Genomic DNA, 25,719 nt, shown 5'->3' on the forward strand with positions numbered 1-25,719 from the left:
CACGGCACACTTAAAATACACAGATTTAAACATATTCCTAAACACGGCACCTAGCGCCCAATACATTTCAAATCTGGCGCCAAGCGCCCTTTGTTCTTTTAAAATGGCGCCGGGCACTAGGGGTTAACCCCTTCAGTGCCAAAAGCGGCCATTTGCCTCGTGGTTGGGGCTCTCCGGCCACATCTACCAACAGTTCATGTTTTCCAGGCCTCCTGGAGATCTGTAGCATGGTCAGTTAGGAATGAATGCAGCACATCTTAATTAGTAATGACTACACCTGTGCACCAGCTAGGAGGTCTGGAAAATGTGACCTGTTGGTAGATCTCGAGGACTGGTTTGGCCAGCCCTGCTGTATAGTTTGTAACTCATGGACACGCCCCCTGCGACCTTGTGCATATGGTCTGTCGCTGTCTGGTTAGGCGTGACCGAACGCGTCGGTGTTGGGATCATGGAGCCACAGTTTCCATCTGCTATGAATGATGGCCTTGGGACATTTGTCTGGATTATTATCCATCTAGTCTCTGCCTGACCCTCTGGGATCTGTACCCCTGAGAGTGACGGAGCACAGGGACAAGTGACGCCTCACTGTGGCCGCACATCTCTCTATAATAGTCATGGTGCATGGAGAAACGGCTATGCTGGGGGACAGTCAGAGTATTGGAGCCCGTTACTAGGTTTCCAATAATCCAATGAGTTTTGCTGATTAATGTCGCGTCACCCAGTCAGACATTGCATACATGAATGACGCCATTCCAGTCTTTCAATTGATATGAACTAGATTACATTTATGGTATTGGAAATCTAATGATGATGAAGCCTTAATGAGATGCTGGGATTGTGTGCGGCATATGTATTTAGGATTATTAACGTAGAACGTTCCGCGTTTTACTTGCTGCATTGCATGATGGGGCATTTGGTTGAATGGACTTCATATATGGCCAAAACCGATCTGAAAGCTGCCGCAACGCATTGATACGCTAGAGAAGGAAAAGGCGGTGGCGCGGGAATGGGAGACCCGGCTTTATGGTTTGGGTTGATGAATAAAATCATGCGGTCTCCCCTGTTATTCAGATCATGTGTATGTATCACCCATCCAATGAGAGAAACCACATTGTAGATTGGAACATCCACTATAAATTCACGCGTATGCTGCTGTTGGATCCGGTCACCGCACCTTGCGCGTTTCACAAGTATTTGCTACAGAGAACTGGTCCTAGGTGAAAATCCGCTTTACGCTATGTGTAGCTCTTCTATAGCACACGTGTCGCTGCAACGCCATACCTTAGCCTAGTGATAATGAAGCATAAAAAAATTAAATGAATTGCAACAGTAGTAATTAAGACTCAATGTACTTTGGATTCTGGACGTCTGTGCTGATGGAGTCTCTATGGTGAAGGGTGCGAATTGCCATGGCGTTTTAAATGCTAACCGCTTCAGCCTTCACCCGGCCTATTGGCGCCCCGATTCACACACGTGCTCACTACCCTTATCTTTCAGGATTACGGACCTTAGCTGGAAACGTTCCGGTGGGTTCCAGGTGGCTCCAGTCACAAGGATTTGTTACTGTAACTCGGTGCAGCACACACTGCTATTGTACCCGCGGTCTCTGTGCACTGCGGATGCATCCACCCAATAACCAACCTGCCAACCCCATCACACTTTTTGTACGCTTAAGTCATTGCAAAAAATTTGAGTTTCAAATGTAATTTGTTTTTTTTTTCTCCCGGCTGTAGAGAACACAACCATGAACTTCAGCAGCGCCGCAGAGCACAAAGTACAACGATACTACCAGGCCTGCTTAAACGAGACCAAGATCGAGGAGCTTGGTTCTAAACCTCTGAAGGACCTCATAGAAAAGGTGGGGACTGTGCCTCTGATGCAGATCGGCCGGCTGGTTGGGACAGACCTGTGGCGGGAGCCGCTCGCTGATATCTGGCAATACAGTGATATCTGAACCCTCTGTTTCAGCTCGGTGGCTGGAGTATCCTTGGTCACTGGGATAAAGAGAACTTCCAGGAGACCCTACAGGCGGTCACCGCTTACTACAGGGTCTCGCCATTCTTCACGGTGTTTGTCAGCGCGGACTCCAAGAACTCCAATAGCAACGTGATCCAGGTAAGGAACAGCGGAGTCTCTACCCCTGCTTCCTTGGTCCTCATCCTCCTTCATGAGAAGACATGCTTGGGTAAACTGGTGGACACCAGAGAGACGTTCTTGTTGGAGTCATAGACGTAAGAAGGCAATGTGGAGCTGATGGGTGGACATTAGTCTCCTGATACTGCCTTTTACTGCTTCTGAGCTTTCAGATGTTGACTATCTCTCTCTTCTCACTCAGATAGACCAGTCCGGACTGGGTTTGCCATCAAGACAGTATTACCTGAACAAAACGGCCAATGAGAAGGTGAGTGCATGCCCCCTACGGTCACTTATATATTGACGTTGTCAATTGTCTGTCTTACTGGGATGTATTCTGTACCTAAGTCCCTCCCAACCTTGTACTCCTCACAGGTCCTCACCGGATACTTCAACTTCATGGTCCAACTGGGAATGCTCCTGGGCGGAGAGGAGAACCACACAAGGGAACAGATGCAGGAAATCCTGGATTTTGAAACTGCCCTGGCCAATATCACTATACCCCAAGAGGAGAGGCGGGATGAGGAGCTTATCTACCACAAGATCACAGCTGGGGAGCTGAAGGTAATGGCTGACCTTCTCCAAGATTAGAGTTTGACATGGTATCTGAGAAAACTATAGTTCTACCTTCTGGGGAGTTCTATACAATGGGAGCTGATTAACTTGAGACTGTTTTGTGTAATGTCTATAAAGCTATCTGAGATTGATACGTGGAGAAATGAAATTGTATGTTTGGCTTTTTAGAGACTGCTAGAAAATGCAATCTACTCTTTTGTCTCTGCAGGACCTGATGTCTGTGGTCGAGTGGATGGCCTTCCTCCGAGCAGTCTTCCATCCTGTGGAGATCAATGAGACTGAACCGGTGGTGGTGTATGCTAAACAGTATCTCATTGATGTGGCCAATCTCATCAACAGCACAGATAAGAGGTAGACGTGAGGGACTGGCCGTGGCTGGGAAACGTCCTGTACTGATAGTGTCCTGTGATCCAATATACAAATTTCGAATGGCTTCTTATTGGGTGCAGGTCCTGCCTGGTGGCCTCTGCACTGGTCAGGAAACTATGCCGTCTGCTTTGGTGTTAAAGCTACAGAGATGACCTCTGCAGCGTCTGTATAGTGGATGTGGCCGTCTTGGGATTGTCTTGTACCACCCGATAAAATGCTCTTGTTCTTTGTAAAGCACATAATTCAATGGCTCTGTAAGCTGTGTTTAACCACTTGCTAACGTCTCTTGCAGGATCCTGAATAATTACATGATCTGGAACCTGGTGCACAAGACCTGCTCTCTTCTGGATCACAGGTTCCAGGACGCGGAGGAAAAGCTGATCGAGGTTCTGTATGGGACTAAGAAGGTGAGATCTGGGTGTCCCTCTTCTCCCGTGGTTCAGGGTCACAATGGCTGTAGTGCTGTCATGGCTCTATCTGGGAATTATAGTTTTCAGAGTCTTGGAGCAGCGTCTTGTTTGGTGGGTTTCTTTCTGTGTGTAAGACGTCTGGGGCATTGCCAGGTTATGTAGGACATACAGATATCTTTCAGAACAATACGGAGATCCCAGCGGTCTGGCAGATATTTTACCTGCCTGCCGCTATGTTCTGTGTACAATCGCCTGTAGATGTAGCTAACGATCTGGGTACTAGGTGTAAATGGCCGGGGAGACCAGTCGGTGAGTGTGCAGTGTGAGTAATATCGCCTGCATGGGTAGCAGTCCCTTTCTGTGGTCAGTTTGTATGAAGGTCTCCACCTATGTGATGTGTAACAGTGACACCTGGCTGCCAGCCCCAGGTACTACACTGCATCCACTGCATTGTACAGCTTGGCAGCCTGATAGTGTGTCCCTTTGTTACTGGGGTGCTCAGCGATGACCTCTTTCCACAGAGCTGCACCCCACGCTGGAAGTTCTGCATTGCGGACACCGATAACAATCTCGGCTTTGCCCTGGGGGCGTTGTTTGTGAAGTCCAGTTTTGCGGAGAGCAGCAAGACCCGGGTAAGATGATGATCTGTACATGAATGGCGCGTTTAGGCTGTATGGCGCGAAGTATATATGGGATAGAGGCTCTTGCACCGCCGCGGAGGGAGACTGACGCAGAATATTGTTGCCATATGTTTGGCAAAGCATCCAAAGCGATTTCCGCTTTCATCCACCCAAACACAAATACATCTTCCACTTGTAAAAATAGACGCAGCGCTCTGATGGTAAGATCCCCCGGGGCGAGAGGGTTAATCCAGACAAGACCATCCAGCCTTGCCAGACGTCACTAAGACCCCCCCTTCCTAAAAGATCTGACTGTTCAAAGCAAAACTTACACCATTATGATTTAGTAGAAGAGCTGACACTCTGAAGCCGTCAGTCAGCGGCTTAACCTGAAATGGTCACAGTCACCTCTTCCTGCATCACTGGATTTACCAAGGCACGTTCTGTGGATCCAGCAGGCTCCTACTACAGCCCCACACAACTACTATATTCCAGATCCAAAACCAGCTGTGGAAATGCAGATACTGCGCAAGCTGGGACAGACTGGAAGTGGGTGGATAATATCCAGCGTTAGCCGCGTTGTGTTCCCTCTTCCTTGGCTCAGGGAATGCAGGGGAAGTCTTTGGGGTCCTCTAAACTGTTAGGTGGACGATATATAAAAGAGAGACTGAAGCTATTGCTCATGCAATGGATAAGGAGGCCGAGCTGGGAGAAGGTTTTGGTCTTACGGCACGCTGTAATAACCTCCCAATCAGCGGATAGGACAGCGGCGGAGACACCAGAGACTTGTCGTACACAGTACAGAAAAGGAATAAGCCAGCGCTGCGCTTCCATTCATATAGTAACAGGTTTATTAGCGTGCAGGCTTATTCCTGGTCTAATATAATATAAAGGTTGCTGGCTCCGGTATGGTTACTGGGCCTGAGTGTGAATAATCAGGAGCAGCCTCTGTAATATCGGAGCCTGCGAGCCCAGGACAACACTCGCGTGGGACACTGCTCCTCTACTGATCTGGAACTGTAGCACTGTCCAGTTAGTGGGTCTGCTGCAATATAACACTCTGCCCTTCGCAGATGGTCTGTAACAGTGGTGCTGGCTTCTCCGTAGTGCAGGAGTTGTGGGGAGGGAACGTTGGTGTAGTTTTCTTATGAAGCTATAATATGGGACGTTAGTGACGAATGTGTTTTGCAGGCGGTGCAAATGATCAAAGGAATAAAGAACGCCTTTGAGGAGAGTCTGCAGACTCTGAAGTGGATGGATGAAGACACTCGCAAAGCCGCCAAGGAGAAGGTAAGCCTTGGCCAGAGACCACCATTGGGCCATTGTCATTATAAACTTGTCTGTGTAACACGGAGGTGGCTTCTGCCATGCCAGTGCATAGGCCTGCAATAAACCCTTAGAGGACCCCCTGGTGATGCCATCACCCTCTGTAGGAGACTCCAACATGATGAAAGATTGGGCATAGACGTGATCCGTAAGGAGAGGACATTTATATTGCATCTTAGGCCCAAGTCAGGTTGTTCTGGATGAAGTTATCTGGAAGGTGCTACAGTGACCTCTCAGGTAATTGCCCCAATGTAAAGGCAAATGATCTCGTACTCCTCAGCCTCGTCCTTCTTGGCTTACTATAAAATACAGACATAGGATATTCAGATATGAGGTGAGTGGCAGGTGACTTATGTCCCGGTCTGCCATTACAGGCAGGGATCACATTGTACCTGGGACTAGTTACTGGGCACAGAGCACAAGTTGTACATGTTACACTGCCATATTTACTACAGTGCCTGTCTCTGTGTATGAGCGGCATGTGGGTGGGGTTACCCGCAGGGGAAGTCCTTCGGCGACTATTCCCTACCTGAGTAGCTGTACACATGACATCCTCTACTCTGCGATCCATTACAGTTACTAGGCAAATAGGTGGCTGGTAACACAGGTTATGGTAACTGCGGTGCAGCGCTCAGGGTGGAGCTGGCTCTGTAACGTGTGTTCATGTCTTGTTCCCAGGCTGAAGCAATCTATGATATGATCGGGTACCCCAACTTCATCATGGATCCCAAAGAGCTGGACAAAGTATTTAATGACGTAAGTATTTGGAAGGGTCTGTGGGTGAGTTAGTGCTGGTCACCTGTAGACTGTTCCGCATGGGCAGTGATGGACTCCTATAGAATGTTCCATGTGTGGGGTGAGTTAGGCAGTGATGGTCTCCTATAGAATGTTCCGTATGTGGTGGTGGTTAGAAAGTGATCTCCCATTGAATGTTTCTCATGGGTGGGGTTAGGCAGTGATGGTGTCCTATAGTATGTTCCATATGTAGGGGGTGTTAGGAAGTGATGTTCTCCCATTGAATGTTCCTCATGGGCGGGGTTAGGCAGTGATGGTCTCCTATAGAATGTTCCGTATGTGGGGGGTGTTAGGAAGTGATGGTCTCCTATAGAATGTTCCGTATGTGGGGGGTGTTAGGAAGTGATGGTCTCCTATAGAATGTTCCGTATGTGGGGGGTGTTGGGCAGTGATGGTCTCCTATAGTATGTTCCGTATGTAGGGGGGTGTTAGGAAGTGATGTTCTCCCATTGAGTGTTCCTCATGGGCGGGGTTAGGCAGTGATGGTCTCCTATAGAATGTTCCATATGTGGGGGGTGTTAGGAAGTGATGGTCTCCTATAGAATGTTCCATATGTGGGGGGTGTTAGGAAGTGATGGTCTCCTATAGAATGTTCCATATGTGGGGGGTGTTAGGCAGTGATGGTCTCCTATAGTATGTTCCATATGTGGGGGGGTGTTAGGAAGTGATGTTCTCCCATTGAATGTTCCTCATGGGCGGGGTTAGGCAGTGATGGTGTCCTATAGTATGTTCCGTATGTAGGGGGGTGTTAGGAAGTGATGTTCTCCCATTGAGTGTTCCTTATGGGCGGGGTTATGCAGTGATGGTCTCCTATAGAATGTTCCGTATGTAGGGGGTGTTAGGAAGTGATGTTCTCCCATTGAATGTTCCTCATGGGCGGGGTTAGGCATTGATGGTGTCCTATAGAATGTTCTGTATTGGGAGGGGAGGGGTGTTAAGCACTTGTCACTCAGGTGACCCAGCCCCGGTGCTGGATTGTGCAGCAGTAGTCCAGACTCGCCCTGTCCACGGCAGCCAATTTACCCCTTTGTTGCTGATATTCCTTCCAGTACGACGTGACGCCGGAGCTGTACTTTGAGAACGTTATGCTGTTCTACAACTTCTCTGCGCGAGTGACGTCAGACCAGCTGCGCAAGGCTCCCAACAAGGACCAGTAAGAGCCGCACAGTCTATGTACTTTTGGTAATCTACTCTGTGATCCCAGACTACCATCCACTGCAGTCCAGTATCTATGGCCCAGGGCAGATGGTGGCTTTTAAAGGTGCCGGGTACCACGTTACTGTTGTGGGAGGTGGTCACTGGGCAAATGGAGGCATCTGATTGGCTGATCTGTATCCCTGGTGCTGCAGCACTTAGAATTGATGCGCATTGTAGTTAATCCTCAGCCATACAGAGTACTTCTGCTCTAGCTCCCCTATGTGGGCGATCACGGTATTACACAACTGGCCTGGCTCCGAGTTGCACTCTGACGCAGTTTAGGGATTTTTATTATATCCTGTCTCAGAATCGGGCCCAATATGAGCAAAACCTCCTCTAACAAATTTGGAATTTCTCAGAACTGTGCCGACGCCTTACTGTACAGGACGCCCATTTTCTACGCCCTACTGTAGATTATATGGCGAATAGAGGTCCCCTCTATACTAAAGCATAATACAGAGTGTATGTAACAGTGTGAGATACAAGCTGTATATTACAGAAGTGGGGTTACTAGTCTGCAGTATACGGTGATCAGTGGATGATAGGAGTGGGGTTACTAGTCTGCAGTATACGGTGATCAGTGGATGACAGAAGTGGGGTTACTAGTCCACAGTATACTGTGATTACTGGATGATAGGAGTGGGGTTACTAGTCTGCAGTATACGGTGATCAGTGGATGACAGAAGTGGGGTTACTAGTCCACAGTATACTGTGATTACTGGATGATAGGAGTGGGGTTACTAGTCTGCAGTATACAGTGATCAGTGGATGACAGAAGTGGGGTTACTAGTCGGCAGTATACTGTGATCACTGGATGACATAAGTGGGGTTACTAGTCGGCAGTATACGGTGATCAGTGGATGACAGAAGTGGGGTTACTAGTCCACAGTATACTGTGATTACTGGATGACAGAAGTGGGGTTACTAGTCGGCAGTATACGGTGATCACTGGATGACAGAAGTGGGGTTACTAGTCGGCAGTATACGGTGATCACTGGATGACAGTAGTGGGGTTACTAGTCCACAGTATACTGTGATCACTGGATGATAGTGGGGTTACTAGTCCACAGTATACGGTGATCACTGGATGACAGTAGTGGGGTTACTAGTCGGCAGTATACGGTGATCACTGGATGACAGAAGTGGGGTTACTAGTCGGCAGTATACGGTGATCAGTGGATGACAGAAGTGGGGTTACTAGTCGGCAGTATACGGTGATCAGTGGATGACAGAAGTGGGGTTACTAGTCCACAGTATACTGTGATTACTGGATGATAGGAGTGGGGTTACTAGTTGGCAGTATACTGTGATCACTGGATGATAGGAGTGGGGTTACTAGTTGGCAGTATACTGTGATCACTGGATGATAGGAGTGGGGTTACTAGTCGGCGGATACTGTGATCACTGAATGATAGGAGTGGGGTTACTAGTCCGCAGTATACTGTGATCACTGGATGACATAAGTGGGGTTACTAGTCAGCGGATACTGTGATCACTGGATGACAGAAGTTGGGTTACTAGTCAGCAGTATACTGTGACCACTGGATGACAGAAGTTGGGTTACTAGTCAGCAGTATACTATGACCACTGGATGACAGGAGTGGGGTTACTAGTCCACAGTATACGGTGATCATTGGATAGGAATGGACGGATGTTTGTACGGACATGTTTTATACATAGACCTCCGTTCCTGCACATACAGGTGGAGTATGACGCCCCCTACTGTGAACGCCTATTATTCTCCTACCAAGAATGAGATTGTGTTCCCCGCAGGAATCCTGCAGGCTCCGTTCTACACCAGCTCCCTACCCACGTAAGATTGCAGCTGTTCTGGGGATACACGGGTGTCTTAGCATAGGGCCTCTGTGTTACAGCAAGGCCTCGTACCACTCAGTGAGTTATGGGGTTTTATTGTATAGATTTTCTTTTCTGAACTGGGCCAGGAGCGCCGGTCAGACTACACTCTGCCCATTTGTGTTATACAGCGTTAGAACACCTCCTGGAGGCCTGGTCTTGCAATGTGTGAGAGAGCCTGTAGGTGGCGCTCAGGGGGAGGTAGGTGCCGGGTGAGATGTGCCCAGGCTGGCCGCATTGTGATTAACAGAAACCTTTTACCGCAGGGCTTTGAACTTTGGTGGAATCGGCGTAGTGATGGGACATGAGCTGACCCACGCGTTTGATGACCAAGGTATGTTCGTCTCGAACCTGGCCCCTATAAACCCTAGCAGTGCATGTTTTCCAGATCATCTTGCTGAGGCACAGGTGTGTTAATTGGCTAACACCATTGATCTGCAGGTGGTACTTATTCTGAGCATTGTTAGGGATCCATGAGAGATCATGCTGTAGCAGGTAGTTTCCTCTCATCCCGATTAAACTTCCTGCCTTTCTGTCTAGGCCGGGAGTACGACAAGGACGGGAACCTCCGCCCCTGGTGGAAGAACTCTTCCATCGAGGCCTTCAAGAAGCAGACGGAATGCATCACGGAGCAGTACAGCAGCTACAAGGTGAACGGCGAAGCCGTGAATGGGAAACACACCCTGGGGGAGAACATTGCGGACAACGGAGGACTGAAAGCTGCGTACCGGGTGAGTGCACCTACCCCCTTCATTACTTCAGTGGTGGCGTAATGCTGTGGCGCTGCTTCCCATGTGGTCCCTCTGTGAAACGCCTGCAGTAGGAATACGCTCCTTTATGCCTAGGGTTTAGCTTTATTGTACACAAGGGAGCGCGCACCGACCAGCCGCCGATGTGGTTATAAATGATGTCCGTTGTACAATATCAGGGGTCCCATTTTCATTGCCTGTAGGGGTTTAGTCCCAAGAGCTCCCAGGAGTTCTCCAGACGGAGATACGGTGTGAGGGGGAGGGGCAATCAGACTGCGGGCACAGTTCTCACGCCCGTGGTATCGCCAGAAGCTGAGCGTTGGGGTCTTCTGACGTGGTGGTATTCAGTCTCATCCTCTTTTACAGGCGTACCGGAACTGGGTGAAGAAGAACGGGGAGGAACAGGTGCTGCCCTCCTTGAGTCTCTCTAATGACCAGCTGTTCTTTGTAGGGTTTGCCCAGGTAAGACGTTTCATTGGTGACGCCCTGTACGTTTGCTCGGTAAGGGACACCGGTTATCTGCGGGGTACCATTCAGTAATGTCTTATCCTGCCCCCTCTAGCGGTCATGGGTCTTTCTGTAGTGGCATAAGCAGTACACAGGTGGCAAAGCACATGCCGCCACCTACAGGCCATTTCGTGGTATTGCACCAACAGGCCATTTCGTGGTATTGCACCACAAAAAGATCACAGCCAGGAATTTTCCACTGATGTATTTGCAGTATAGGGTCTCCTAAATATAGATGTCAAAGGGACACCTTTCTTATTGATGCATCTTGGGTAATTCTGGCGCTGGAGGTCTCGCCTGCAGTGTAGCAGTTACCAAGCGTGATTATCTATGTTGTGCACCTCCGCCTGGCTTTCTCCTGTGGTTGGTAAGACGGCGCTAATACTGGAGCCGCACGTTTTAGGTCATAGCGTTCATCTTGGCCATAGGGTAGCAATGTTGTGCTTCCAGGTAGGAATAGAATACGTTCAGTGGGAAATGGTTTCCCTGCCACAGCCAATGTGATTGGTTATTTCCTATGTAGTATTGCTGCTGTCAGAGCTTCATAACCCAGCGCATAAGAGACGAACGCTAAGCGTATCAAACCTGCAAATGGGACAATGCCGTCACCGGGATGTGGCCTCATTGGTGCTTTTCTTGTGTTTATCCGGGTGTAACTTGTGTTATATCTGATCTTGGCCTGTCCTCTGCAGTCTGAGTATCTAGGGGAGCGGAGATTTGGGGCTGGCGGGTTGGAAGGGAAACCGGTGGCTAAATATGAAACCTCCTTTCACGTGTGTTTCTGCAGAGTTATATTCCCTGCGCTTTTATTCTGAAGCTATAAATGACTAGATACCAGGCCTCTCAGACTCTATGTAGACTTGGCGCGTGCAGGTATTCCAGTTTCATCTGTTAAATTGAAGAAACGCCAGAATCCATCGCGTTTCGCCTCTGGTTGTAGTTGTGTAATGACTGTGTGTAAGTTGTCTGTTGTGTGTTTTTGCAGGTCTGGTGCTCCGTGCGTACGTCGGAGAGCTCACACGAAGGCCTCATCACCGATCCGCACAGCCCGTCCCGATATCGCGTCATTGGCTCCGTGTCCAACTCCAGAGACTTTTCCAAACACTTTCAGTGTCCGGCGGGCTCGCCCATGAACCCAACGCAGAAATGTGAAGTGTGGTAGTGCGGTGGGGAGAGGAGATTTGGTGAAACCACTGACGGGGGAAGGTGGGGGTACCAGTGTGGATCCCTGCTCCCCACAACACATGTTGAGGAGGGGTGGGGTAGTTGGCCAAAGCTGTAATTACCCCCCTCCCCTTTCAGCAGCTTTTGGGCTGTTGAGTAACTGAGTGCACTAATCTGTAGACTGACATTTTGTATTCTGTGTGTGTAGGGTTCTCCACTAGAAGCGACCCCTATTCTATAGCACTGACTTGGTAGAAATAGGGCTATGTACGCCTGTGTAATTCAACACTGCGCTCACTGCGGGTGCCATAGCCACATCCAATCACTTCTTGTCCAGATGGATCTGTATTATTGTACATATTCTATACATGTGTATATAAATGTGACTTTTGTACATACGGCTGTCCTGTGTCAGTCTCTTCCTCCGTTGTACTGCAGCGACAAAACTGCGCAGGTTGTGGGGTGGCTGAAAAGTACGATGACCTTATGACCTCGCTAGTACCGGCCACACTAGGGCGAGCGGCGTGGGGATCTGCCGCTCCCCATCCGGTAGCCGTGGTGATACGAGATCGCCCAGGTCGGGTTACTTGGAGGGGCAGAGGAACCATGGGATCCGTCCGTACAACAGATGCAATGGCTGAAAATGAGAGCCATAAATAAGTGACGCTCTCCAAAGCTTCAGGGTGGCGGGGGGGGGGGGGAAGACAAGCCAAGTGGGCATGTGATCCAGATCTATATACCCCCAGCTATAGAAAGAAGTTCCCACAACTTAAAGCCGCTCATTGCAGGAAGTGACATGGCTGGACATGGCTTCTCCTTTGTAGTTCTTTACAAGTGTGTAAAAATAAATGCTTGTCCGGTACGGTGGGGCTTACACTACCTCAACATCTACAAAGCAAACACCGCTACATGCACATCGTGCCCCGTACCGGATATTGCTGGATGGCAAGCTCTGGTTCCAGTCATTGTCTGTGTGATCTGTCAGGACTCCCGCTATGTTGGACAGCGGGGTAACATACTGTGGCTGTGTGAAGGTAGTGATAGTGAGCTGTAGATTCTGTGTGGGGCTGGAGGGATTGGCACACACAGGGATGGAGATGTGACCACAGCGTCTGGCTACTGAGCGGAGACCGTCCAGGAGGGACTGCGCGGCCAAGTGTACAGCCCAGGAGGAGATGTGCAGACAGTCCAAATGGGACTGTGGCAGCCAAAGAGCCCAGTGGGGCCTAGGAGGCCAGTGTCCAAGTCTGCAGGAGCACCAGAAGTCTGTGTCTGTGACGTTGCAGCAGCCACGCCTGGCCCAAGAGCCTGTGCAGCCCTGCGGGAAGCGGTGTACGGGCAGCTGGTATTGTGGTGGCAGAAGATGTGGTACGGAGTAAGAGCTGCCAGTGGGGGATGGGGGAGAGCACATAGAGGTTCTGGTTTTATTCCTCCTTAGAATGTTGTATTTGCCACACACTACTAGCTGTGTGTGGTGCTGTACGGTAAGGGGCAAGCTGTGCCAGGTCAGGGCACCTATGCCATAGCGCTCTTGTTTCTGGCTGCTCAGGTACGGCACTCGGCTGGGCCCACTGCTAGCCGGTCACGATAGGCCTGAGCTGGTCCCATTGCAGCTCACAGATCCCACATCTGTTTTGGATCAGATTCTGGAACAACAAAATGACTCAGGAATGTGGATTTGGGGGGGGGGGGGGATTTTATTGGACACACATGTGATAGGAGGAACAGCTTCAGCCGCCTGTTTCCTTCTGTACAGCGGTTTATATTTCCAGCAGTGCGCGGCACATGTGGGCCTGATTCCTGCCCTGTGTACACAGCCTTACGCTAACAATATCCAGCTTTTACTTTTTATTCGCTCCGGGCGTAAATCCGTATTCATATTGTAGCAGTGGGTTTTGTTTTTAATTTTCCCAAACTTTTCGTTTCTGAGACTGTAGTTGCAAATGCGGCAATATATCCAGCGTGTATGTACACGGCGAGCGCTCGGTGGTGACGTCACCTCTATAGCAGAGGCATATGTGTTCGCTGGGACATGAACAGTGTGAGGTCTGTGCATTGATAAATGTTGTTTTTTGTACTGTGCCCAGTAGACTTTACACACCGCAGCATAGCGACCTGACTTTCCAGTATCTATGCATTGTTATATTGGGGCACAGGACTGGTTATTAAACCTTGTTTCTATGTGCACTGGTGCTGTTTGTTCATGTGAGAATAGTGCAGCAGCACAAGGGTTAACCACTTTGTTGGAGCAGCTGCCATCTTGGCTACTAGGGCTGGGGCCCCAGCTACAGACTGGTTCTATGTATCGGTCACATATGCAGGATTACAGCTGTAAATCTTTCTAGACTGTATCCCCGTGTGTTCTTACAGCTCCTCACCGGCCGCTAGTAGTTAGCATCTGACCTAAAGCTTTTGTTAGGGGCTGAGAATTAATCTGCGTTCCACAATGGTGCCATTTGCAGGGGTTGGTACCAGTAGATGGGAGTTAGAGAATGAGGAATCAGTGCCTTGTAAAACCTAGTTCAGAGGTTCTCAAACTCAGTCCTCGGGAGCCCACACAGTGCATGTTTTGCAGGTAACCCAGCAGGTGCACAGGTGTATTAATTACTCACTGACACATTTTAAAAGGTCCACAGGTGGAGCTAATTATTTCACTTGCCATTCTGTGAGGAGACCTGCAAAACATGCACTGTGTGTGCCCCCGAGGACCGAGTTTGAGAACCTCTGACCTAGTTTTTCAGTAAGTCGTATTTATATACAATCTGCACTGTTCAGCAAATCATAGAGGAATCGGTGTGGCTTTTGTTTCAGTAATGTAGGCGACTACAGCTGCGACTGGCCATAAGATGGCGCCACCGAGGTGTTCAGTGACTGCCGGCCGACAATCAAGAATAGAAAGAGATTCCTAAAGAGAGTAAAATCCGTAACGCAGAAACCGACAGACTGACCGTATCGGGCGCAGTAACAAGAGTTGATTCAGGCTTTCTGTGGAGCTCGCAGAGTATGATTGGAAACGTCTTGTGTCGTGTTCCTTTACCTAGATCCGGCAGGTCTGGTTTTCAGGATCTCCATCTGGTGGAAACGGCAGCCCCACTTGCTGACCCAGGCAGACAGAGAATCCTCAGGTGGAGGAAATACGCTGCTCTAGGAATGAGGAGGAAGTGGCGGGTGTGCTGCTGGAATTCCATGGTGCCTGGTAGATATTCCTCCCCTGATGTGTTTGTTCTAGCAGACCATTTGGAAAAAAGCAATTGGACCCTGCGGAAAATAGTCCTTTGTGGCAATAAGGAAGCATGGGTCTTCAACCTCTGCCCTCCAGCTGCTGACGAAATACACATCCCAGCATGCCCGGCCTCCGTTTTAGCATGCCTTAATAGCAAACCTGTGGTGGGGCATGCTGGGATGTGTAGTTCCACAGCAGCTGGAGAGCCGAGGTTGAAGACCCATGCACTAAAAAATATTCTCAGATAGCAGTGGTGGTAGAGTCGTACTTTGTAGAATTCCTGCTAGCCTTAATTATATGCGTGAGGGTTACTCTGACAACCTGATCTGTCTAATATGTACCAAACTCTACCACTGGTAAGATTTAGGGGTGCATTCAATAAGAGTTGGATCCATTCCGACATGCATTTGTCGGAATGGATACGACATGCCCTATTCAACGGTCTGATTTGCCCGTTCCCCGTGCCCTGTCCCTGCTGCTGCGGTCAGCAGCTCCCCGTGTGTGATTTTCACATTGAGCCACTGGAGGGTGCTGTGCCAGCCGGTAAGCGCGCTCTCCCTGCCTCGCCCCGCTTTCCCGTCTCCTCCCCTCAATCCCACTTTTTTTTTAAAAAGTCGGATTGAGGTTGTTGGAAATGGGGCCAAATCCTTTCGGATTTAGTCCTGTTTCTGACAGAAGCACGCGGATCGGCGGCTATTCTGGCGATCCACGTGTTTTCCGACAAGTCGGGAATTCCCAACTTGTCAGAAAAAAATCCGCCCTATTGAATAGGATGGAACCCCTTCAGAGCTAAATCAGTCGGGAGCTGCCATCTTTCTGACAAGACGGCAGCTTCCGACTCTTATTGAATACACCCCTTAGACTGTGTATACATCAGTGCGATGTCTGCACGATGCGACATAGACTGTGATGGGGTCCTGCCATCTGCAAGTGCGTACACTTGCTGATGTTGGGGGTGGGGGGAGAGCAGGACCATGCTGCATTTGGCAGCATGGCCCTCGTAAGCTATATTGCACGTCTGTGATGCTGGATACGACCTGCAGAAGTGCACATCGTATCCCGCGTACACACTATAAAATATAGCAATGAACCAACCCATATCAGCCACATCGTATGCAATATTGCAAAGTGTGTACTCACCCTTAGTATAACCACAAACTAATCGGAGATCCTGTAATCCAAACCCACCGCCTCTGAGCAGAAACATACTTTATTGTGTAAGCTCCCAGCAGGCGTTAACGTCATCAGATGACTGATACCCAAAAACGTATTTCTAACATCATCCGGAAACTTGCTTTTTCTTGCCCAAGTCCCCTATCCCTCCACATGGGATTAATTCTACAAAGCATGGCTTCATTTCTGCACAAATACATAGGAAACATGGTTATGTTCTATTTATTTTGTTCAGATTAGCCCAGTGGTTTCCTTTATGGGGTTTAGATATGTTGACACATTTTACTTGACTTTTTCATGTGGTTACAATGTATAATCTACTGGTGTTGTGTCATGCGGATTATGGAAAGTCTTTACTAGCCAAAGACATTTTGCCAGTCTTTAGGCTCGATGGATCTCTTAATGGGGCAATAAGCAAAATATTTGATTGCCGGTCTGGGACACAGGGCAATTCAGAATGAACGATTAAAGCCAAGTGACGTAAGCGGGCCTCTGCACAGACGGCAAAGTAACAATCCCAGGGACCGTGGCAGCAGCGTAGTAATCATAGGTAGAGTAGTAGTTCATCGTTATCGCAGAAGCCGTGGCGTCAGAGTAGCAATCACAGGAACAGTGGTAGGAATGACTTCCATTTGATGTAAATGATGTGGACAATGCCTGGGGATAGTATTTAGACGCCTACTCATTTTTTGTTTTGAAGCTTTTCAATGTTAAATTAGTTTTCTTTTTTTTCCTTTAAAAAAAAAATTGACACAGTATCAAGTACTATATAAAATCTAAAAATATTGTAAAACATTTCCCTTACATTTATTGGTTTGTTTAAAGTAATTTAACGAATCGTTACACCCCATTGTGAGTGTGAGCTCCCGTTTATATATTGCCACAATTTGTTACCGGCTCCCTATTGGCAATATGCTGCAATTATCGGCTGACCGGGCAGATAAGTGCAGAGTGTGGTTGCGCCCGTGCAGCAATGATCGCTCGGTTAGGATTCCCGACATGTGATCATTACTGCTCAGATCTGACCATTGATATACTCGCCGTCCGGCAGATACACCAGTCATGTGGCAGACTGGGACAATGTCGGATATAGACGTGGACACATTTGTTGGTACACTGCCGAGATAAGAACCCATATTTCTCAGAAATATCACGAAGGTGACGTAAGGAAATGGCATCCAACTGTGGTTATTCCACATGTAATAGAAGTCAGACTTCGTAATTGATGATTCAACAGAAAATTTTAAACAATAAAACAAATGGAATGGCCTGGCCAAAGATAAGACCCGTATAGGCGGATTCATGGGGGGCGCGGGCACGCACGTGTCCACCTGTTTAGATTTTTTTTATTCTTGAATATTTATTTTTATCACGGGATGCTGCCTGTCAGCTTGCCCTCCCCTGGGTTGTTGGCAGAAGTAGCGGTAGTGCAGCTGGGGCCTGCCGCTGGTGGCATTATAAGGAGTCAGACCAACTGATCCTAAGTATGCTGCTTAACCACAGCGGCCATCCATGGCCCCGCCCACGGAGACCCCAGCTTCTCCACATGATGTCACACGCCACACCCACTACCACGCCCTAATGCTGCTGACCGTAAACATATCGCCTACAGTTTGTCCCGCTGGCTGCTGCTGATCATCGCTAGCGGCTTCTACAAAAGGTGAATGTGTTTGCATACATATACAGTGCGTCCAGAAACTATTCACAGCGCTTCACCTTTTCCATATTTTGTTACGGTACCGCCTTATTCCAAAATGGAATAAATTAATTTTTTCCCTCAAAATTCTACACACAATTCCCCATAATGACAATGTTTTAAAAAAATAAAATTATTTTTGCAAATTTATTAAAAATAAAAAACGAAAAAAATCACACGTACATAAATATTCACAGCCTTTGCAATGAGCTCAGGTGCATCCTGTTTCCACTGATCATCCTTGATATGTTCCTACAGCTTAATTGGAGTCCACCTGTGGTAAATTCAGATGACTGGACATGATTTGGAAAGGCACACACCCATGTCTATATAAGGTGCCACACTTGACAGTGCATGTCTGAGCACAAACCAAACATGAAGTCAAAGGAATTGTCTGTAGACCTCCGAGACAGGATTGTCTCGAGGCACAAATCTGGGGAAGGGTACAGCAAAATTTCTGCTGCTTTGACGGTCCCAATGAGCACAGTGGCCTCCATCATCCGTAAATGACAAAAGTTCAGAATCACCAGGACTCTTCCTAGCAGGGATGTGCGGTGAGCTAAAAGGCTAAGGAGGCACTGGCTAGCACCAGAGCCAGATTTACACACAAAATATGAGCCGAAGGGTACATCTGGGCATTATACACACGTGCAGTAGTAAGGTATAAATAACGCATGCTTTGCGATGACTGCAGTCTGTTTAGTTCCTAATTTGATGTCATAAACACGCCCTGCGTTCGGCCAGCCACTCCCCTGTTTCTCCAGCCACTGCTGCTGTTTTACCTGGCACTCCTGCGTTTTTTAGCACACTCCCTGGAAACGCTGAGTTGCTGCCCAGAAACAACCACTTCCTGTCAATCAAACAACGAACACTCGAGCGACTGAAAAGTGTCGCTCGAGCTGGTGTAAAACTACAAAGTTTTGTGTGAAAGTACTTAGCGCATGCACGATGCGTACCATGCGCATAAATGCAGTTTTTCACTTGATCGCTACGCTGCGAAAAACGCCAATGAGCGAACAACTCTGAATGAGGGCCTATGTATTTGAGCATTATTTGAACTGTGCATGAAGCTAAATTAACCAAACAAACCCTGCATGATCATAGTCCTCTTAGACGCCATTTTATAAGCACTGCGTTTGCTGTGATTATTTACTATTACCATCTGTCATGGAACATGAACTAATTATCAATGAGTGACCCTTAATCACTGCAAATATACAACAAATCTTTTATATATACCATCTACTGCATTTTTCCTTTTTTTTCTGCAATTACATACGATTCGGGGTCACTCTCATCCCATGGCTATCAGTGGTGTCCTGCAATGCTTATGGTAACAGAACGCTACCTCACGCAGGGCAGGATGTACTAAAGGAAAAATGCGGTATGTACCGTCCGCCGCATTTTCATCCCTGAGGGTATCTCCATCTTTGGATACCCTTATAAGCCGCCGCCTCCCTCCCGCCCAGCATACCTTCTTCCAGGAAACCCTGGTCCCAGAAACCAAACTCCTCCTCCCCCCTAGCAACGCAGCCGGAGGTCCTTCTGGCTGCAGGGAGGAGGTGCCCAGGACAGCCTGCTTCCTGGCAGGTGGAGACCCTAGGTAAGTGACGAAGACCCCCCCCCACACACCACCTCACAGGTATCGCGTGGGGCCTCCATCACCACCTTGCGATGATAATCGCATATGTTAGTACATATGCAATCAACGGCTATGTTTGTTCATCCATCCCGCCCACAGGGACTGCAGAAGTACCCCTCTATTCTTTATTTTAGAAAAACTTGTCTGCTTCCGATCACCCTCTCATTCTGTCATTCGATGTTCAGACAGATGACTGAACAGCAGAATTGTTAAGAAATCCGGACTTGGCTCCTGTTCTCACAAGACAACAGCGCTCACCCATACAAAAACATAATTTCAAGCACATATTGTTATTGCAAGGAAAGAAATCCATGTTTGTGTCAGTTTAAATCCAACTCTCCACACAAGCCTTGCATGTGTTTGTGTGTTCAGATTGATGTTGTCTGTTTAAGACCCACTTACCTACGGTCAAACCACACTGGGTATGCCCAATCTCGTCTGATCTTGGAAGCTATACACTGTAGGGCCTGGTCAGTACTTGGACGGGAGACCACCAGGGAATACTAGGTACCGTAGGTATTTTACTCTTTCACTAAACGGAATTTTGTGACACCCAGACACTGCATAGACTACAGACTGAATTGGAATACCATACCATACTGAGCCTAAGTGAGACACTTTTCCCTAAAATCATTTCCCGATATAGGGACATACTATTTCAATTTTTACTTAAAGGGAATACATATTTTTGCCTATATTCAATTTATCGCCTAGAATCCTAGCATTTTTGCGGCTATGAATATATACTAGCGTCTGCTGCCCTCTTTTTAAGTATATCACATTAAAAGTTACATTTTAACCAATTTCATTATCAATTTCATAAGTGTGCTCTGGAAAAGACGCATAGTTGCTTTTGTCTTTTGCCTTCGCAAAAGACCCCACCTCTTCTCAATTGTCATTTGCTATCATCCATTTCCAGATTTTCATTCCAACCAGCCAATTCTGACAGATAAATCTTTAGGTGTATGGCCAGCTTTACAGGGGGCTCTACAAAGGGGCATGTGTATTGGGGGCAGGGGCACTATGATGTGGCATAGGGCATGATTCGGACGCAGGATCGCATGCAGCGTCTTTTGGTGGTTGTCGTCAGCTACTTTATGCTAATGCCGCTACAAGTTCCATACCCTGTGTACATCCCCTGCCTACAGTTCCTGTGCCCTACTCCCAGATTGAGCTAGCCATACTCCTCTGCTATGGGCCCATCCCCCAGACACAACAATAAGTAAACTTATGTCTCTGCCTGCAGCCACCTCACAGCTATCATATACTGCCCCCCCAGTCACGGATTGCCTGTCACCCACTGCCTCCCCGTCACCTTTTGCCTCTCCCATCACTTACTGCCTCTCCCTGTCACCCACTGACTCTCCCTGTCACCCTTCACCTCAATCACCCACTGCCTTTACCTGCCAACCATTGCCTCTGTCACCCTCTCCATCTCTCACTGTACGTGACCCTCTCCTCTACCTCCCCATCACCCTCTCCTGTTACCCCCTGCCTCTACAAGGCGTCACCCTCTCCTCACTCTCTGGTTCTCCCCATCACCAACTGCCTCTACCTGTCACTCACTATCTCTCCTCATCTCCTCTCTCCCCTGTCACCCACTGCTTCTCCCCATCATCCTCTGTGTCATGGACTGCTTCCCCCTGGCATCACCCACTTCCTCCCCGTCACCCATTCCCAGGTGTCATCCACTGTAACCCTCTCCTGTCACCCTCTGCCTCTTCCTGTCAAACTCTGTATGACCAACTGCCTCACTCTGTCATCACCCACTTCCTCCCTGTCACCCACTTCCTCCCCCTGTCACTCATTCCCTGGCATCTCCAATTGCCTCTCACTGTCACCCTGTCCTATACTATAGCTCCCCGTCACCCTCTGCCTCTCCAATGCATCACTCTTATTGTCATACAGTACAGTAATTCCTTTGAGGCCATGCCCGCTTTTTCAGGGGTGTGTAAATAACTCCTCCTTTTTTCTGTCATGGTGCCCCCCCCCCCTGTCGTTTTGTTTTTGATCCGCCCCTGGAAACCCATAACCTAATATTTTCCTGCACAACTTGTAGAGGTAATCGGTACAAGCCAGTGATTTCTGCAGCTCTCAGTGAAACGTCTGCCCCTGTCCGCAGGTAGTTTGGGCCACTCTGCCTGAGCAATCTGCCCCAGCTGTCTCAGGGTAATGGGTGCCTTCTCCAGACTGCATGTTCCAGCTCTTCCCATAGATGCGCCATAGAAGTCACATTGAGGCTCACTGAACCTTACTCAGAGTGGTATAGATAATTGATATTTTTGCAGTTGCGTGATTTTTGGGCAACTGTTCGTGTGCATGGACGGCGACCGCAGAGAGCATTTATTGCAACGTGCCAGGCGCCATTTGGAGACGGTTACAGGGGCGTGGAGGCAAAATGCAGATACGTTCCTGTTTACAGGGCGTGTCAGCCTGCGTCTGAGATCTTGTATGCCATGCTGCGTGACCTTGGGGCTAATCAGAAGTTCAGTAATCAAATGATCTGTTACGGACGCCGAGTCTGTGTACATAGCCGCTGGGATTTGCAAAGCTGCCAGTGGGCGTCTCAATAATAATCCAGGCAGCTGCGACATTTGCATATTTTCTCACAGTATCTGTGCACATTCGGCGCTGTGGCCACATTAACGTGTAACTCTGGTCCATAGAGGCCACTGCAGAACAGTCCAATGTTCCATTCTTGTCTATTCTTTGGTGCTTATAGCGGTGTGTTTGGGTAACGACGCACCTGCACAATGCGGCCGCAGCGCATGCGCAGTTCCGACCCAATCGCACGGCTGCGAAAAAGTGCAGCATGCGATCGGGTCAGAATGACCCCCCCACTGACCAGTATGTTTCACTAACGAAAGACTTGATGGTCTTGATATTTCATTGGGGCCTGCACAGATTCAAGGCACCCCGTGCCAGTCGCAGCAGCGCAGCGCCAAAACATAACCCAGCCTCCATGTCTCACAGTCAGTCTGGTGATCTTTTCTTTGTGTCCATAATTATTTTTATCTGTGAACATTGAGCTGATGTGATTTACAACAAAGGTCCAGTTTTTACTCATCTGTCCAGGATTCACTCTCCCAAAAGCATTGTGGTGTCCGTATGCATTTCTGTTGCTCAATGTTTGTTCAACTGTTTATTTAACTGTTCAGATAGCGCACTTCATTAATCCACACTTTAGTAAATCCATGCAAGCTGCCCCCCCGGACTGAATCTAAAGAAGTACTAGTCTGATTAACATACAGGCCTACCACGTGGTCACCTGATTGAAATGTTAATTGATCAGAGAACGTAGATTGCGCTGGGTGGGTAAACAAGCAATATCCTACTCTAATCCACAATAAATTCCTTCATATACATAGGTAATGGCAAGAAACACATAATACCACATACATTCAAACAGATGAGAAGCGTAAGACTTGATGTGATTTGCAAGCAGCGTGTGAGTTAATCTGAGACTTGTAGTGCAATAGAAATGATTCCACATACCTGAAAGATGAGAAGAAACAGACAGATGATTAGTCCGTTTCAAGCAGAATATAACTATATTTCTGCTGCGGGTACACTGGGCTCCACAAGGGTTAACATCGGGGTGTAGAGTAGGATCTTGATCCGAGGCACCAACAGGCTCAAAGCTTTTGACTGTTCCCAAGATGCACAGCGCCGCCTCCTCTATAACCCCGCCCTCATGCACAGGAGCTCAGTTTGTAACTTGGTGCCATGCAGTAAGCAGGCAAACAACAGGGGGGCTGCAGGAAGCTAATTTCAGAAGAAAGAAGAAATCTGAAGACTTCAAGGGCTGCAGCTTAATGAATGTCAGTCAGACATCCTTTGCTGCAGCTCCATCACTCCCCCAGCGGCGCTGTACACTCCCACACCCTGGTTGCCGGGTAACTACAGCGGAGGCTCCGGTGTACTTTTGCTCAGTCACACACACTCGTCGCTGCCCTCCGGGATCGCATGGCCTCAGGTACAAGGGGAGGTAAGGGGTCTCTTTGACCCGCTGTAATCGCGATCCGGCGCGGCCGTGTGAGGCAGGCCGCGCGTGCTGGCGTGGACACTGTAAAGGGCAGCCACTCCACTAGCCATCGGGACACTGGGCACAGGTGGGGTTTTTCTCTCTATAAATCCCTGTTTTTATTACAGCCCACAGTGCCCGGTGGGGAAGCCAGCAGGGGGATAAGGCCTAACCTGTAGCCCCTCCCCCAGCCCCAGGGCGCCATTTGGGTAAATGTTCCCGCCCTGGAGCTGCATATCTCTCCCTCACTCCCTGTCACCCGCCATCACAATGGAGCTGCGCTGTTCCTCGGAATGCTGGGAAAATCCTCCTCTGTAAAGCCACCTGATTGCCAGTGCTGTGCATTTTACAGGACACTTAAGTATTCTACATGTCACTGGGACAGTGTTAGTTCAGAAAGAGTGCATACAGTCAGGGTTGTGGGGTACAAACACCCTGTGATATACATCCAGTACCTACTGTATTTTGTTATATCTACTGTGTACATATATAGCTATACTGAGTATTACTTTGTATTGCTAGTCCAGTGCAGTTTTATGGCTTAGTATAATTTCTGCATTGTACACTTGTGACTGTATATGTGTGTGTGCATGTAGCTGCTGCGTGGCTGCCATCTTGTGTATTTCACTCAGCTTGCTACTCCTATAGGAATTTCACAAGATATACTTGCGGTGTATATTTCTTTGTGATTTATAGTCACCATATATCTCTTGGATTCCCGGTTTGTGCTGACAGGAAGGTCACACTGCACTGGGAGTTCTTGCAAGGTATATTGCTGCTAAGATTGTACCAGGTTGCCTGATATTGTGCTTATAATTATATCAGCTACACAAGGCAACGGAACTGGGGCTTCTCCCACATTGCGTGGTGGTGATGCTGCAGACATTTTTGAGGATAACATGGCAGCAGAGAGTTCAGGTTCAGGGGGTTCCTTACCCCCCAGTGGATCTGTAGCACCAGGGGTAACTAATGACCCACCTTGGGCTACCTTCTCCACGTTGTTGAATACGCTGGTAACTAAACTTACGCCCCCTGTGGGACCTCCTATGCCACTGCAGCAATTTATGGTCTCTACAGTCAATCCGCCGTGGGCGGATCAAATCTCAACACAGTCACAGCACTTGAACCAATCGCTGACTAAACATAAGTCTCACTCTCATCCACCTAAGACTAAGTCGTCTTCTAAACGGGCCGCTACATCCTCACAATCCACCTCTGTCCCGGACACATCCTCTGAGGAGGATGCTGCATATACTGACCCCACAGACACTGACTCTGATGTTTCTGATGGGGAAGGGAAGTCACTGGTGGATGTCCCTGATTTGATTGAGGCTATCAGGTTCATTCTTCAGGTCTCTGATGAACCTGAGCCTGCGGCTGTCTCTAAAAATCCGGACAGATTTAAACGTAAGGTGGTTAAACAAGTTTTATCTCATTCTCAACACCTGGCTGACATACGTCAGGACTCCTGGGAAAATCCGGGAACGAAATTCACACCGCATAAGAGACTGCTGGCTCGCTATCCTCTCTCTGCGGAGCTATGTAAAAATTGGGAAACTCGTCCACCTGTAGATTCTCATGTGGCACACATGGTAGTTTCCTCAGCTCTGCCAGTAACTACCGTCACCTCTGAAGGAACCGATGGATAGATGTGTGGAGGGTTGTTTGAAAGCGATTTACACCCTAACGGGGGCTGTGCATAGACCAACCATTGCAGCAACTTGGGCTGCTGAAGCTGTTGAAGCATGGGCTCAGGAGCTGGAGGCGGAGCTGCCTTCCAACATTTCTGATCATGCTAGACAATGTCTCTCATATATTGCCACGGCTTCTCTGTACCTTAAGGAGGCGGCTTCCGATGCCGGGGTGCTGGCGGCCAAGGCTGCCTCTACTTCCATCTTGGCTCACCGTATCCTTTGGTTGAGATCCTGGTCGGTGGATATGGATTCTAAGAAAACCCTGGAGGTGCTTCCTTTTAAAGGAGACATTCTTTTTGGCTTAGACCTAAATAAGATTGTGGCTGATCTGGCTACTGCTAAAACAGCTTGCCTATCTAGTACGGCTCCTTCCGCGCAGAAGGCTAAAAGTACTTTCCCTCGGCCCTTTCGTTCTCCAGGTTAAGCAAAAGGTCAGGCGTACCCGAAGCTCGTGCTTCCAAACCTGCCAAGCCCAGACCGAAGTGGGCCTGGGCTGCCCGTCAGCCTGCTTCCAAAACTGACAAGCCTGCCGCATGACGGGGCGGGCCTCCCTCTGGGGGATCCCGG

The 25,719-nt window shown here is 48.6% G+C and overlaps 1 protein-coding gene and 1 pseudogene across 8 annotated transcripts in view; both read left to right on the forward strand.

The window, feature by feature from the left end:
• ECE1 (endothelin converting enzyme 1) overlaps window positions 1-12,094 on the forward strand; it is a 155,199-nt gene extending 143,105 nt beyond the window's left edge. For all 8 annotated transcript variants that reach the window (XM_063942052.1, XM_063942053.1, XM_063942051.1 and 5 more), the window contains 15 exons: window positions 1,734-1,858; window positions 1,969-2,115; window positions 2,336-2,401; window positions 2,509-2,697; window positions 2,918-3,060; window positions 3,371-3,485; window positions 4,010-4,120; window positions 5,300-5,398; window positions 6,113-6,190; window positions 7,279-7,382; window positions 9,129-9,239; window positions 9,547-9,614; window positions 9,821-10,011; window positions 10,396-10,491; window positions 11,522-12,094. In XM_063942052.1, coding sequence (XP_063798122.1) covers window positions 1,734-1,858; window positions 1,969-2,115; window positions 2,336-2,401; window positions 2,509-2,697; window positions 2,918-3,060; window positions 3,371-3,485; window positions 4,010-4,120; window positions 5,300-5,398; window positions 6,113-6,190; window positions 7,279-7,382; window positions 9,129-9,239; window positions 9,547-9,614; window positions 9,821-10,011; window positions 10,396-10,491; window positions 11,522-11,698 — 1,820 coding nt within the window. In that variant the 3' untranslated portion in view covers window positions 11,699-12,094. The remainder of the gene's footprint in view (window positions 1-1,733; window positions 1,859-1,968; window positions 2,116-2,335; window positions 2,402-2,508; window positions 2,698-2,917; window positions 3,061-3,370; window positions 3,486-4,009; window positions 4,121-5,299; window positions 5,399-6,112; window positions 6,191-7,278; window positions 7,383-9,128; window positions 9,240-9,546; window positions 9,615-9,820; window positions 10,012-10,395; window positions 10,492-11,521) is intronic.
• A 7,740-nt stretch (window positions 12,095-19,834) lies between these two features.
• On the forward strand, window positions 19,835-19,953 carry LOC134968018 (5S ribosomal RNA; annotated as a pseudogene).
• The last annotated feature ends 5,766 nt before the right edge of the window (window positions 19,954-25,719 follow it).

The sequence above is a fragment of the Pseudophryne corroboree genome, chromosome 10 (assembly GCF_028390025.1).
Source record: "Pseudophryne corroboree isolate aPseCor3 chromosome 10, aPseCor3.hap2, whole genome shotgun sequence".
Classification (NCBI taxonomy): domain Eukaryota; kingdom Metazoa; phylum Chordata; class Amphibia; order Anura; family Myobatrachidae; genus Pseudophryne; species Pseudophryne corroboree.